The following is a 16,229-nucleotide window of genomic DNA, read 5'->3' as shown; positions in this document are numbered from 1 at the left end:
TAATATAGTAAATCGAGGTTGACACTCGGGAACTTACTTTTGTGCCAAAGCCCGCGTATGTGTCTGGAATGGAAAGAAATGCTCCAGCTCGGCAACGAGTATCTGGGTCCCCTGTTCCGTTCTTGGAGGAAGCAGGATTGTTTTATTGTATATAGTTTTGTATACCAAGCACATGTTGAGAGTGAATGTATATATTACTGTAGCATTAGAGAGCCGATCGCGGAATATTGAGTACCTTCGACCCTCAATTTGGTTAGTTGTAAAAATACGTGTGTGTAAAGGGTGATGGAGGATTATCAAGTACCCGACCATCCTGAGTGATCGGAGAGAATGTGTTGAAGAGTGATTATATGAATCGGTTTAGATTTATTAAGAACTAATTGCGTTGGGTGCTAAAATTGACAGCACCCGGTGCCCGACCTCGCCAGTTGGACCGATAAGACCGAGGACTGCCAAGTCCCAGAGTGGGTGATCCTCGCGGCCTGCCGATAATTAAGTCATTGTAAGTTGTAAATTATAAAAGCTGGTTTTCCTTGAGGACTGCGAGAAGTGGCTCAACTTTCTACATGTGTGTGCATTTGTACACGAATGTTCAGATTCGAGCTTATATAAATCAGTAATCAGTTAATCAGTTGCTTATGACAAAAGTCATGTAGACCAAATAAGTCTACAACCCATTTTGGGATGATGTTTAGAAAAGCTCTTGCTAAAAAGAATTGTTTCAATCTTTAAATCTCAAAATATTATTCCTGACCATAAATTTGGTTTTTTCAAGTGCCACTCAACTATCCTAGTGTTGTCACGGCGTAGGCTGTGTTGTCCTCCTCCTTTGGAGTAAGGATAGTACTGTTCTGGAGCCTTTCTTTACGTTGGTCAAAAGTTTGGCTCCCAAGCTGTTTCTGTTCATGCTCAAGAGCATTTATCCTACCCTCTTTACCCGATACTGCACGGCTATTGACCAATTTTCCCAGTCACGTACAGGCAAGCTATGTGTGCGTATTGACCTCCCCATGCTCGTGTTCTCCTATATTATATCAAGTATACTCAGCTGACATTCTATCTCATATACGAATGTCCATCTTTACTCCTATTCAGCAGTTCTTTCGTTGCGAAAACTGCAGAAATCATCTTACATTGCTGAAATTTTAATTCACAAAAAAGTTGAAATTAAATGCAAAAAAATCCATCTACCTACCTTTACCCATGGTAGGTAAAATAGTAGCCATCATATTTCAATAATTTTTCCCTTCCAACAGTGGACAAAGTACCTAGGGATGTACATAGACAAACGGACATGGAATCCACACAGCTTATTATATGAAGTGATGAAATGGTACAAAATCCCCGACTACTTAATACTGTACAACAAAATACTACTTTAAACCTTCTTCTTACTAAAACCAATACATATGTATTGACTTGAGATGTGTGCTTCAGCCATACATTCAAGCAATCAACGTATTCAAACCGCACATTCAAAAATTTCTCGCAAAATTATTCTACGTTCCATTTTATGTATCAAACGAATATTACACACAAATATTTAAATGTTCCCTTTGTACACGACGACGAGATTGAGTGAAAACTGAAAAAAATAGTATAAATCAAATTATTAGTGTATGTCTACTTTTGGGGTGCTACCAGTGGGTAGGTTCTCCATTTTTTTATTTGTTCTTATTTTTACTTGTATATTTGCCATAATATTATTACTTGTTATACAATGAAAAATATAACAACATTTAACAATTGTTTGTGTGATTTTTTTATTGTGGTAAACGGATTGTTGAATTGTTTAACCTTCTTTCTTCCTCTCAAATTTTTCTGGGGGTTAATTTTATCGATGACGCATCTGATACGTGGGTGAGCTTTTGTAATTATTAATTATAAGCCATTTAATTTTGATAGCGGGGGCTTTCTCTCCCCGATTAGCATGCATATCGCCAATTCGACCTTTGATGAAATTCCCCGAGAAAGACGGAAAAACTTTTTTTTAGAGTTTATTCGAAAATAAAATTATCTGGGCAATCTGTACTTCTATTATCTTAAAATCGTTTGCTGAAATCTGTTCATTGGAATAAAACTTTGGCTTTGATGCTATAGTGCACATCAGTGGTCATTTACTTTTTTTGATGCAATTATATGATACAGCCAAAGAAAGAAAAACCAATCTAATTTCTTGAAAGCTCCAGGATTCAACAGGATAACAGGAGAAAATTTGAACAAACTTCCCAAAAGAGGAATCTTGAAATTAACTGATTTAATGCAGCAACAAGATTTAGATATTTCCTAATGTCTGAAAAGTTTCTGAGATCATCATGGTACTAAAACTAGGTAATCCACCACACGAAGAATCATCCTATCCCACATCTCATTGCTTCCACCTCAAATTTATTCGATAAAGTTTTGCTAAAAAGACTCAAACTCTTCATTGGAAAACCGAACATTATACCAAGCCAACCAGTTTGGACACTCAACCAAACATCAGATAAATAAAATCACTGATATTATAGAGAAAGCTCTAGAAGATAAAAATATAATTCAGCTTTATTCTTTGACGTATCGCAAGCATTTGACAAGATTTGGCACGAAGGTTTAGCACTTAAGCTGAAAAACATATTCCCAAAACAACATATTGAACTATTCACCCTCTCAACACGACACAAAGTAATGACACATATTCACAAAAAACAAACATTTTGAGCCCTGAAGATGACCTCAATAAAGATCGAAACGTTGACACGATAAAGAAAATGTTTTTCTAAACCTACATCACACCAGGCCGCATCTCATGATCTCCAAACAATCATTACTTAACGGTCACTAAATACCACACAAATATACTGAACTTTTTACTTCCTAACTTTCGGAAAGACTGTTCCAAGTTAAACTACAAGACTAATACACTGAGTTGTTTAAAATCAAGGCTGCCGTACCACATGGTAGCATGCTAGACCCCGCGCTACACTTGCTGTATACAACTGACCTACATGGAAAACCTAACTGTCGCAACATTTGCCGATGAAACAGCTGCCCCCTCAGTCGAAAAATGTATTCGTACATCCATGAACCGACTGCAAATGGCAGTAAACAGCATCCATGAATGGACAGATGTTTGTAGGGTTAAAATAAATGACCAGAAATCCGTACATGTAAATTTCAGAAATAGAAAGTTAGTAGACAAACCAATTGTCTTCACTGTTAAAGTACTTCCTACCCAGAATTCAGTAAAAAATTTGTGCACGACAATAGGTAAAAATTAAATTGGAAAGCACATATCAAAAAGAAAAGGAAAGAACTTGATTTTAATACCATCTATTTCATTGGTGGCCCAGTATCTTTAAAGCATATTTCAGAAAGAAAGGCTAGTTTAAATTTAAATTCGGTGAGGATAGACCTGGAAGAATCCATTATTAATAGCCAGAAGGCTATTATTCCATAAGAGCCTTCTAAAACTTGCATTACCAGGACATAGCAAAATGATGGGTTTCGCTGACGACATGATCGCAGGGAAAACAGAAATGGAGTTAAGAATAGAAGATAGCAGAATACTTAATAGTATCGATTCTTGGACTAAGAATAATAAAGTACGATTCAATTAATCCAAATTGAAAGTGTTGTACATCCCAAAAAAGAACAATTCACTTGTGTTCAGTTTACCTGAGTAATAAAACAGTGGCAACAGTGAATAATGGGAAATGTTTAGGGGGTCATACTTAACACGATAATGAGTAGGGATTATGTAGATTACATATACAATAAAAGCTGGTAAATGAAAATATTCTCTTACGTTCGGCTAAAGTGCACTTAGGTCTTGATAGTGGAATGCGTAATCTATAAATTCACTATTTTCGTGGTTCGCTTGACCAATTAATACTTTACAATTAATTAAGGTTTTTAGTTGAGATGAAAAAAGTAATATATAAAGTAGCTTTTCTGACTCTTATGCTTTATGCAGTACCCATATGGCAGTATGCGTTAAAACGCGACATAAATAAATAAAAAAAGATTGGACGAGTACAATGAGTGTTCCTGGTACGGTCGGGTATCGTACAATCTCCTACTCAGCGCAGCATGCGCAATTGCTGATGATTTGCTGATTCTGCAAGATGTAATGCATCTCAAATAAGTTGAGAATGGTCAGAGCTCGTTAAACTTCAGTGAAGCAAAACTCGACAAACCGGTAAATTTTAAAGAATGTCATCACCCAGGGACATTTACATTAACCAACATGGATGTTAGTGGCCTCTTCGATACTGATGGTAGCTCAGAAGAAGAATATGTTGGATGCGCCCTCGCCGTTTACCAAACAAACACACTGATCGCTGAAGAAATATTTAAGCTCGATGGGCACTGTTCAAACAACCAGGCGGCAATTGTCAAAGCTCTGGAATGTCTAAACGACAACGTATTCCATAGAGTAATGGTAAATATTGCAACAGCTAGTCAAATTACACTGAACGCAATAAGTAATGCAAAGATCCACCTCCCTCTCATTGAAGATATCAAACGCGCTAATGAGAGTGGAGCAGTGTTTCCTTTAGATTGGTAAAGGTGCATTGGAATTGACGCGGACACACAAGCGAAAAATGTCTCTAAAGAAAGCGCAATTCCCAGCAGCTACTGCAACTTTCTCCTCACTGCTAAAAAATGGTGGATTTTTCTGAGAAATATACAACACCGAGCAAACTCATTGACGGACGCACTGACCGTACAGATCATACCATCAGTAGAAAAGCGGGCAAAAATGAAGCATCTAAAACAACCCATCCAAATCATGGAGATCCTCACGGGACACAGAAAATGGCTGCACATCTGCATCGGTTCTTGTTCAGAGAGAACCCCGCATACGCCTGCGAATCATCAGCACTTCGGACGGTAGATCATCTATTGTGGGACTGGGACATCCTCCAGCAAGCTAGGAATCGTTTACTACAGGAGATGATTTACCGACGTATTAAGTATAGGACCCGGAAATTTTTTCGTATTTTGATTTGTGGACGAAGTAGTTGATTTTACGGAGGAGTAAAAATTAATAATAAAAAAAGATAAATTAAATTAAAAAACTAAATGAATAAATAAATTATTTTAGCGTCATGTAAAGCCATATTCGTAATTAAATAATTCTAATATTTAAAATTTTAATATTATGATGTTCAAATGGCAAGTAATGCTTTATGGAATATGTTAAAAATAAAGAATCTTACAAACACACACACACACACACACACACACTCTCTCTCTCTCTCTCACTCTCTCTCTCTCTCTCTCTCTCTCTCTCTCTCTCTCTCAAGCATTTATTTATACACATTAAACTCCCCGACAGATATAATGATATTAACATAATATTTTTATATACACTTTCCTATTGAAATAATTCAATAATATAATTTGTCTTAAAAAGTAAGGCTTTGTGTGAATGTTTCGCTTTGTTTAGTAAATACAGATGTCGTTATATGCGAAACAGGGGCAAAAAATGTAACTAAGTCCAAGGGTGTATTCGGTGTATTCATTCAGCCCACGAAATCGAAAAATAAATATTTACCGAGTTAAAAGAAAGAAGGGACTTTGTCGACTGGACCAACGCGAACGGCGGCTTTTTCTGTGCAGAGCAAAAGAAAAATCTTTCGAATGTTGAAAGGTACAGGCCCGTATCAAGGAATTGGTGATTTCTCCATTTGTGGTCTACTTTGTAAACTAAATACCTTTTTTGTTCATGGCATGGTGTTACAATTTGTTAAATACAAACAAATTATAATTATATTGGCTCTGGCGATTAAGGCGGTTTTGCACCAACTAGCTAGGCATTCCGCAGTTTATTATGTTAGCCGGTATTCGTTAAACTAAGATTATATAATTATTATTATTATTTTTTTAAGAGGGTTCGCAACAGCAGAGGTCATATCAACCCTCGGGGTGCCGGTGTTTTTGAAAAAAAGCCCATTTGTAAGTATGTCGGGTTGGAATTCAGGGCCGCTAGATTCGAACCCGGGACCTTACAGTGATGAGCGCCGTGTCAACGCCTAAACCGTTGCGGCCACCGACGCCCCTTTTATATAATTATTGTCTCATAAATATTGAATTTTTTAATGAATCAAAGTTTTGCCTATATTTTATGAGGTAGATTTTATTAAATATAATTGTTTGTATTAATTATATTTGTTTGCGTTTTATTATTTTCATTACGGATAGATAATAAACCCAGTATAATACATTTCAATCGTACTTTCATTAAATCAAGCCCAAACTATTCGTAACAAAGGAAAGAAATGCCTACTTTCTTTCTGTATGAAACATCGAATTTTATACTGAGAAGTTCAGCCGTTTGAAATCATGCCGACGTCGATGTTTCGTATCTAATTATCATGACAGTAGATTTTTACATGAATGCTATTTATGGTTAGTTCAGTAGGAATTATTTATTACGTGGGATCGTTGGAAAATTTTCGGACCGCATATGCTAGGTAAATGTTGGGTTTGTCATTTTTTCCCATGATTCTCAAAGACCGGCCTTGTCATCGGTTCCTCGGGTTCAAAATCGTTAAGAATTTCTGGTCATTTCGGCGGCGGGGTGGTCCAACCCTCAATTTGCCCTGTCTGGAGTACCCGGCAGACCCATTAAGGGTAATTTGGGTGTTTTCGACAGCTACTTGCCTCCTTCTGGCCGCTCTTTACTCGCCAGGAATGCACTTGTCAGAAATTAAGTGGTACCGACGAAACTACACGAAACATGGTGGCCGGCGAAAAAAGCCTGCCCATTAAAAAAATTGAGGTAGTAAGTCAAAATAGACAATAAAAGTTATAAAAAAATAAAAAGATCAACATCAAAATTATACTCAGCTTGCTATTGACCATCGCTGTTCTTTCAGTACAGACAGTTCCGATTACGGTGAAACCGGTGAGAAATCCGTGAGCGATCATTTGTTTTCGGAACGAATCCTTTCAAACCATAAAGCGATAACCATAAACTAATCACAGACCGGCCGCCTCAAATGTAAATACCTGTCGGGTAATTACTTGCTTTATGCTAATGAAACCCTTGTCTGACGGCGTCCGAGATCCAGAATAGATCAATACAAAACCCCTTATGAATAACAATATGACTCTGGATTTATTCACGGATATGTTGCATGTACTTGATATTTGATTTAATATTAAGAGCTCAAGGAAATGGTAATTAATATAAATTAGAGTAGGAAGAAAATTCAATTAGGTAGGTTAAAAGTTGTCTTAGAGGATTTTTGTTAATGATTAAACATTATTCATAAATCACAATTGATTAAGGTTTTTAGTTGAGATAAAAAAGTCAATGACACGAGCGGGATTCGAACCCACGATCTTCGGCTAGACACGCCGCTGCTCTACCACTTGAGCTATCGTGACCTCGATCCGCTCGGACACCAACTTCCTATCTCAACCCCACCTTTTGAGTTTTCTCTCCTTTTTGCCATTTTTCAAATGTCGTGTAACCGGATTGTGTGTGCCGAGGATCCAATCCGATTACACGACATTTGAAAAAGGAATTACTCATAAATAATAATATACATGCATAGTGAAATCGCCCCTATCGCAAAAATCAAAATAATTATTTTGTAACTATATACAATTTTGCTTTAAAGCAAATGCAATCGGGGCGTCGGTGGCCGCAACAGTTTAGGCTTTGACACGGCGCTCATCACTGTAAGGTTAAGGTAAAGATCCCGGGTTCGAGTCCAGCGGCCCTGCATTCGAACGCGACATACTTACACCGAGGGTAGATACGACGTCTGCTGTTGCGACCCCTATATATATATATATATTCTATCCACACATACAGACCAACATTTGCAGAGTTGAGCGATAACTTCTCGGCAGTTTCAACTGTTGTAATTTTACAATAAATTACCGGCAGGCCTCGAGAATTACCCACCGTTGGCAGTCCGGGGTCAGTCCTGGGTCTTATCCGACCAGGTGCTATCAACGGCATAGGTCATTTTAGCACCCAACGCATGCAGTTCCTAAATTCAAACCCTATTCACATTTCATTAATTCTTTTCTATTTACATGCCATTCACTCATAAGGTTGCGTAGTACTCGATATTCCCCCATCGCCTTTTACACCTGTCATATAACCAACTAACTTTAATTGAGGGTCGATAAGGTGTACGAGTACCTCCTCATATTCCGCCATCGACCGTCTAACACTACACATTCACGCTAATAAATACGTGATCTCTCAACAAATGTTAGTTACATGAAACTACCTGTATTATATACAATAGAACAACCCTGTTTCTTCCAAGAACGGAACAGGGAACTCAGGTACTCGTAGCCGTGCAAAAACACAATTCTCGTATCTGGTGGCATTCCTAAACGCTCTCTATATGGAGCCAAGGATGCACCTTCAATTAGGTTGGACACATCGAGCAACTTTTCCCCGCATGCGAGACACATACACGAACTTTGCCCCAAAAGTCCGTGTGAAAACCTCAAAATAAGTTCTTTTCTTTTCTTGTGTAAGTAAATATACTGTTGGTATACGATTTGATGTTATTTTGTATTTAATTTTTTATTGAACATTTTTCAATAGTTTGTAGATGGTGCTTTTCTATAGTCGTTTTTTCTCGCGATTTTTTAAAAATCATTCTGTGTCGTTTTTCCGGTATTAAATGGATTATACCGGACCTGCGGTCTATGTGTACTATTGCTGTTATTTTTAAGTAAAACAAAGGTCTAAGAAGTTGAAGATGTTGGCTTTTTCGTAGTACCTTGGTCAGTTTTGTCATTTTCTGGTTAGCCATGAGGGTCGCCGACTCATCTAAATAGATGGAATATTTTTTCTCAGCCATAAGTTTTGGAAAGTGGTTTTCCTCGAGGTATTGGACGAACACCTCCATGAGAATGGCCGAGTTGGTTTATACATCGTCTGCTAGACAGATTTTTAGAGACTATTCACCGTTGAATTTCTACTAGTTTAGTTTTACAGTGATTTTTGTAAGTACAATGGATACGCAACAATGTAACATCATCCGCCAATCGAGTAAAATAACAAAGGTAGACTTTCGATTTTAATAAGTAATCCCATTGAACTAATTTCCGTTAATAATCCGCCGTTTTCCTTCCAACGTGTTTCATCAGAACATCTCCTATTTCAAAGATAGTACGCGCTGTAAGAAAAAGGTCACGTGCTGAATTTATTAAACGGTCGGGCAGCGAGATTACAGGTGCTGAAAGTAAATAATTGCCAAGCTCGTGCTTCATACGTTTGGCGATATTATAATAAATATGAAAAGAGGCGTACCTCGGGTTGATTACCTCGGGGTCGGACTTATCTTTTTATCCTCGTCCCACCATTTCGTGGCTGATCGGCTCGAACGGGTGATGAATTAATTCCCCGCCTGCTTTTACATACATCGTAAATTCAGATACATTTTTAAAGCTGAAATAAATTGATTTGATTTTTTTTTTCAATCAAGCGCGATAATTATTATCGCATCGTAAGGTTCTTGTTGCAGCAAAAGTTCTTACATATCTTAAATTGATTTCCGCCTGTACATGAATGTATTGATGTATAGTAAAGAGAAAGCCCTTATAAAATATGTAATAGGGATAGAAAATTATAAATGCGTAATAGAGATAAATAGATAAAATGATAAATATGCTGAAATTAGTTAGTCAGAAAACGAGTGAGTTAATAATAATGATTGAAAAAAAGCTTATAGAGCTACGACACATAAATTAAGTTTATAAAACACAAATTATGTACTGAACCCATTGTGGGTAGAAAACCTTAGGTATAAAATTATAAACACCTCCGGCAATGTCTAGCATAAGAATTACGATTCACAACTGTAAGAATCGACCAAAAATTATGCAATTTAGTTCATAGTAATAAGTATTTTATATACTTCACAATTCTTATATAACTATTATTCAGAAATCGTGAGATGGGGTCTGGTGTGATGTAGGTTTCAGAAAAACATTTTCTTTATCGTGCCAACGTTTCGATCTTTATTGAGATCATCTTCAGGGCTTAAAGTGTTTGTTTTCTGCGTAAATGCATACTCAACATTATTTTAAAACTCTCAACACGACACGCAAGAATGGCACACTTACGCAGAAAACAAACATTTTGAGCCCTGAAGATGATCTCAATAAAGGTCGAAACGTTGGCACGATAAAGAAATTGTTTTTATGAAACCTACATCATACCAGACCGCATCTCACGATTTCTGAATAATCAAATAATCGACTAACGGTCACTAATCACCACACATTCTTATATAACATTCTTAGAACAGCATGTTCTTCGTTTGTAAATATTTTTGCACATCGTATACAATTTTCGAACTTATTCCTGAAAAATTCCTGAAAATGATTGTGATTTTTATAAAGGTGACCAAATTAAAGTCATGCTCTTTTCATCAACTTCAGGGACGATTGATTCAGAAGAAGGAAATGTGATTATTACGGTTTTGAAGTAGGTGCTGGAAGAATTTTGAATTTCCATGCTTCGATTCTGGTTTATCGCCAAAACTAATTGAGATGATTGGACAAACTAACACTATCTAAACAATGAAATTGCCCAGAAATAAATTAAAAATGGTGAACCGAACCGTCAAATAACAAGTTACAGGGAAACTTACTTTTGGACCAAAGCGCACGTATGTGTCCGGTATGTAGAGAAAGGTTGCTCGATGTGTCCAACCTAATTGTAGGGTGCAACTTCTAGGCTGCATACAGAAAGCAAGTAGAAATAAAGAATCGTGTTAGTGCAAATATCTGGGCCACTGTTCCTAATTTGGAGAAAACAGGATTGTTTTATTGTACATTGTACTGATAGTCTTGCGAACCCGCTGTGTGTTGGGAGTGGATGTATTTGTTCTTGAGCACAGAAGCGAGTATCTGGGTCCTTGTTTCGATACTTGAAGGAAATACGATTGTATATAGTAATTATTGTTTTGTTTCCCTAGCTTGTGCTGAGAGTGAATGTATTTATTAACGTGAATATGGGGTATGGAAGGGTTGATGGTGGAATACCCCATCAACCCTCAAATAGATTAGTTTTATAATAAATGTAAATGCTCATGGAGGAATATGGAGACATTTAGTGAGTGGTATAATTAGAAAGAATATATTTAAGAGCGAGTGAGAGTTGAATGGGTTTAGATATAGGAACTGATTGCGTTGAGTGCTGAAATGACCTAGATGTGGTTCGTATCCGGAGCCCCCGGACTACCAGCCAAAAACCACCTGGGGGTGGATGCTTCTCGAGGCCTGCCGGAATTCATTGTAAAGTGAAAAAACTGGAATTGCAGGTGGTCTGCGATAAGTGATAGGCTCAAACCTGCCATGTGAGTGCATATGTACATCCATGAGCAGATTTGAGCATAAATATATCAGTAACTTAAAATTTCATAAATAAATAAATTATAATTTAGGCCTGGTAGAATTGATGGATTGAGGGAGAAATGATTTGATCAAAGACTAGTCTTGATTACCCCTGGAAAACTCTCCCACACGAACCCTGTTGTGGTGGTCACCGTAAAAAAAAGGTTTCTCAAGAGCTGTCGTTGAATTTTGAATAGGCGAAAAGTTTGTTCGACATAATCGTAATATGTTTTTTCTCTTAGCTCTAAATCAAGTACTTCTCCTCCTACGATCTAAAGTGCCGACACTGACACAGTTTATTATCCGTGTTGTTTACTTCTTAATTAGTCATCAAGTACATGTAAAATATGTAAATAATACAATTAATTAAGGTTTTTAGTTGAGATAAAGTCGAGCGTATGCACGAGCGGGATTCGAACCCACGATCTTCGGCTAGATACGCCGCTGCTCTACCCCTTGAGCTATCGTGACCTCGATCCGCTCGGACATTTTATCTCAACTAAAAGCCTTAATTAATTGTAATATATTAATTGGTCAAGCGGACCACGAAATTAGTGAATTAATGATTTAAAATGAAGTATACTTCACTAAAGCTCTCCGTGGCCATTTCATTTGTCGACGAAAATCCAATTCGATTACACGACATTTGAAAAATGGCAAAAAAGACGGAAAATTCAAAAGGTGGGGTTGAAGTTAGTGTCCGAGTGGATCGAGGTCACGATAGCTCAAGTGATGGAGCAGCGGCGTATCTAGCCGAAGATCGTGGGTTCGAATCCCGCTCGTGTCATTGACTTTTTTTCTCAACTAAAAACCTTAATTACTTGTAATATATTAATTGGTCAAGTGGACCACGAAATTAGTGAATTTATGTAAATAATCATCATCAGCAACGTTACCGTAGTAATGGTGCCAAAATGTATTAATTAATTTAAATAAAGGATTTGTTTAAATTTCTTGTAATCTTACAATAAACTTCCACACCGGTCTTCAAATAACGCTAGCGTCTTGCCCAAAAAAAAAAATAAATTGTAAGAAATGTTCGCACGCACATGTTAGGCTAGACAATTCTAGTTTTAATAGACTTGCCTGAAGGAAAAACGAAATTGATTGAAAATCAATTAACCGGAAATATTTATGGCGAATAATAACGATATCCGACCAACAAGACCAGGGAGATAATAGTCCTGTGAAAATTGCAAATCGGGGTGGCATTACAATTTACAATATTCCAATTAAAAGTTTCACATAACGCATTCCAAAGCCGTACGAACGATTAATTTGTGTACATCACTTTAATTAGCTTTGATAATCCTCTTTAATTTTCACCGGGAACAATAATCACAGGGATGAAGCGTGTAAAAAGGAGAAAGACCGGTTTTTGAGCGGTTTCAGGTTTGACATCACTTCATACGCAGGCATTCCGGAATAAGATATATTTTTGTTAGGCGACAGGGTCGCGTAAAACATCACTAAGTTTTATATCTACCTCAATTAACCTATTTTATATAAATATATTTTTTGTATTTGTTTATAAAGTATTGCTTGAGATAAAAAAAAGTCGGTGTCACGAGCGGAATTCGAACCCACGACCTTCGGCTAAATACGCCTCTGCTCTACCACTTGAGCTATCGTGACTTCGATCCTCTCGGACACCAACTCTCCATTTCAACCAAAACCGTTCGCATTTTTCCTCCATTTTGCCATTTTTCAATTGTAAATTATTATTAAAACAAAAGTAAATTTATTAATCTATTTTGTGATTTGAATATTTTTCAATTTCAATTTATTTTAATCAATACCTTACATAAAGATTAATTAATTAACAGAAGTTATTTGGTCAATCGGACCACGATATCTAATGGATTTAATAAGTAAAATGAAGTATATCTTCACTAAAGCTCTCCGTGGCCATTTCATTTGTCGCCGAGAATCGAATAGATTACACGACATTTGAAAAATGGTAAAAAGGAGGGAAAATTCATGGGAGTTGGTGTCCGAGTGGTCGAAGCCACGATAGCTCAAGTGGTAGAGCAGAGGCGTATTTAGCCGAAGGTCGTGGGTTCGAATCCCGCTCGTGTCACTGACTTCTTTATCTCAACTAAAATCTTACATAAAGTTTAATTATTGAAAGAAGTTATTTGGTCCATCGGGCCACGAAATCTAATGGATTTGTTTATGAATTTGACCCTCATAATTTTGATGGTGCCAGGGTTAGGCACGTAACGCAAAAATAACGAAACAAAAATCCGCATAAAAGTCCTAAAAATTTCTAATGTATCGAAGTAATGGAGGAGACAATCCGATTACACTACTAAAAAACAGTATTTAAAAATGCTAAATATACGTATGTATTCAGGGGAGGAGGTTTAGTCATAGGTTTAGTCATTGACAAGCTCAGCACTTTAAAGATAAAGGTCTAGAGTTCGAATCCAGCGGCCCGCATTTGTACCGCTTTTCTTTGAGTTTATGGCCACTGGAATTCTAGAGCAAAGAGAAGGTAGTACGACGATCGTCGCGTGTACGACGGCTCGAGACAATCGTTTTATTGCTCTGCCTACTACAACCGTCATTTAACGGCTTCCTTAATTCTATTCAACTCCAAACAGTCCGTAAGGGTGAGCTCTAAAACTGTCTTCAGACGTCTCTGTGGGAATCGCCTCGAGACCGGCAACGAGCAGGAAGGCGACTTTTCGCAAATCAGCATCTCCCTTGGACACTCGAACAATGGGGGAGGTCTTCATAGATGGATGCCTGTTTGTTTATGGCAATCAGATGATCGTGAACACGTGTGGTGAACGCTTTATGTGCCATGAGTCACAGCGTCTTCATAAACGGTGAATTGCGGTATGGGGTAAAATTTACGTTAACATACAGAACGGATCTTTGACTGCACTAAGGCACGTTGAGGAAGTTATTCTGGAAGCTGAGGTCGCCAGCGCTCTAGCTATTGGGGACACCTTCGTGTTAATGCATGATAATGCTCGACCGCATGTAGTTCCTGTTATCACCATTATTCGGAGGATCTAGGGATTACCATTATGAATTGACCAGCACGTTCCCTGGCATGGATCTCATAGAACACTTATGGGACATGATAAAAGAGATTGTTTCGTTCGCTGCGACCAATAGCTTCAAACCATTCTTGTTGAAGAATGGGATTCTCCCAGGACGAAATCCGGTCGATTATTTACTCGATGCCTACGAAACTTAAGGGCCAGAGGATGTAATAAGCGTTATTAAGAACGAAACTAGGTAATAAATTTTTAGTTAAATTTTAAACTATCATTAAATAATTTTCTGGTGTGTGGGTAAATTTTGTTTCAAACCATCACAATTAAATAGGTTTTTAAGAAAACTCATGAATTTACGATTTCGTTTAATTTGGTTAACAATAAAATAAGATTGTTGTAATTAATATAACTTAAAAAATGCATACAATTTGAAATATTGAGAGTGTCCGTTTTTGTTTTTGAGTATAATTATAATTTTCGGTGTCAAAAATAATAACGTTATATATATTATTTACATAACCAATATATAATACACCTATATACAAGTATAATAAATATTTCCCATCACATAATGAATAAATATTTAATTTTACTAGGTCGTTACAAAAGTCTTCGTGCACAAATTAAGTGTTATTTAATTTCAATGTAAAAGTAAACAAAAATATACAATACACATAGTTCCTAGCTAGCTTCACTGTTGAATTAATAACCTTGAGATCGTAATGAAGACTCTGTAACACAGTCTTCCTCATTTTTTGTGGGATTATTATTCTATTTCCTTTCATGATAATATATTGGGAGCAGGTCTCTGAAGTACCAGTATTTTTCTATTATTGGTAGGACTTAGTTTATAGAGTCTGGCCATCCTTGATGAATTACTTGCTTTAGTTGCTTCATTTCTGCATCACTCGAGTTTTCCTTAACCAGTTCTTCTAGTTTGAGTTAAAGTTAAGATAAACAACGATATATACATTGTTTACATCAACGTGGAGTTAGGATTAAAATGGCAATTTTAATATCACCAATTAATTAATGCACAAACACTTTTGTAACGACCGATATCAGTTTACTACAGAACGTTTTACTTTTCAAATTATGTAAGACGAAAAAACGCATTTTATTGTATATAGGAATTTATAATATTGTATAGTGTGTATGTATTCTGTATGACGTTATATAATAGGCCTAAGATCATGATCAAGTGCCAGGTTTTGAGTTTCACATTTATAGGTACAAAAAAAAATACATTAAATCTTCTCTATTAAAATTGACTTGAAAAATTCATACTTTCATAAAATAAACTGAGTGGTAGATTAATGGTGTGTGTGTTAGACGTGAGGTCGATGAGATAATTAGCGATATAGCTCTGTTAACTATATATAAACTGACTGTTTTAATTAATTTGGATTGGAGTTAATTGCTCCGTCGGACGGGAAAAGGGCTTATAAGACTTAGCGGTGCTTGAAAACGAAGCCGGGGGTGAAATGAGGAAAGTGAAAATACTTATTGGAAAGAGCCGGGGATGGACGGCCTGCGCTGGTGGGGGTCGGCGAGGCGCCTGGCCGTCGTCTTCCTCCTGGTGGGGTGACCCTCTGGGAAACGAAAACAGTCGGCTTTTCTTCTCCAGTTCCCAGCCGGTTGCCGTCGGGTGTGCACCACTGGAGAAACGTCGGTCATGCTCATATTCATGTTCATGTACGGTTAGTGTTGTCAGGATTGAGATCTCCATTGTTTCTAACATGCCATACATCTTCATGATCATCTTCCTCGCCCACTGGGCGACCTCTGAAACCGTCCAAGAAAAGGATACAAATCAAGGTAGTTGATTTATTTTGATAAGATTATATTCAA

At 37.1% G+C, this 16,229-nt stretch overlaps 1 protein-coding gene across 1 annotated transcript in view; it reads left to right on the top strand.

Annotated features, from left to right (window-relative positions):
* Positions 1 to 15,989: 15,989 nt before the first annotated feature.
* Positions 15,990 to 16,229, top strand: part of LOC106668493 (BMP and activin membrane-bound inhibitor homolog) — a 47,250-nt gene continuing 47,010 nt past the window's right edge. Inside the window, exon 1 of the mRNA XM_014397324.1 lies at positions 15,990 to 16,196. Within this exon, the coding sequence (XP_014252810.1) occupies positions 16,118 to 16,196 (79 nt within the window). The 5' untranslated portion in view covers positions 15,990 to 16,117. The remainder of the gene's footprint in view (positions 16,197 to 16,229) is intronic.

Source organism: Cimex lectularius, unplaced genomic scaffold (genome assembly GCF_000648675.2).
Source record: "Cimex lectularius strain Harlan isolate CLEC.00 unplaced genomic scaffold, Clec_2.1 scaffold144, whole genome shotgun sequence".
NCBI lineage: Eukaryota > Metazoa > Arthropoda > Insecta > Hemiptera > Cimicidae > Cimex > Cimex lectularius.
This window is presented reverse-complemented; position numbering and strand designations above follow the sequence as displayed.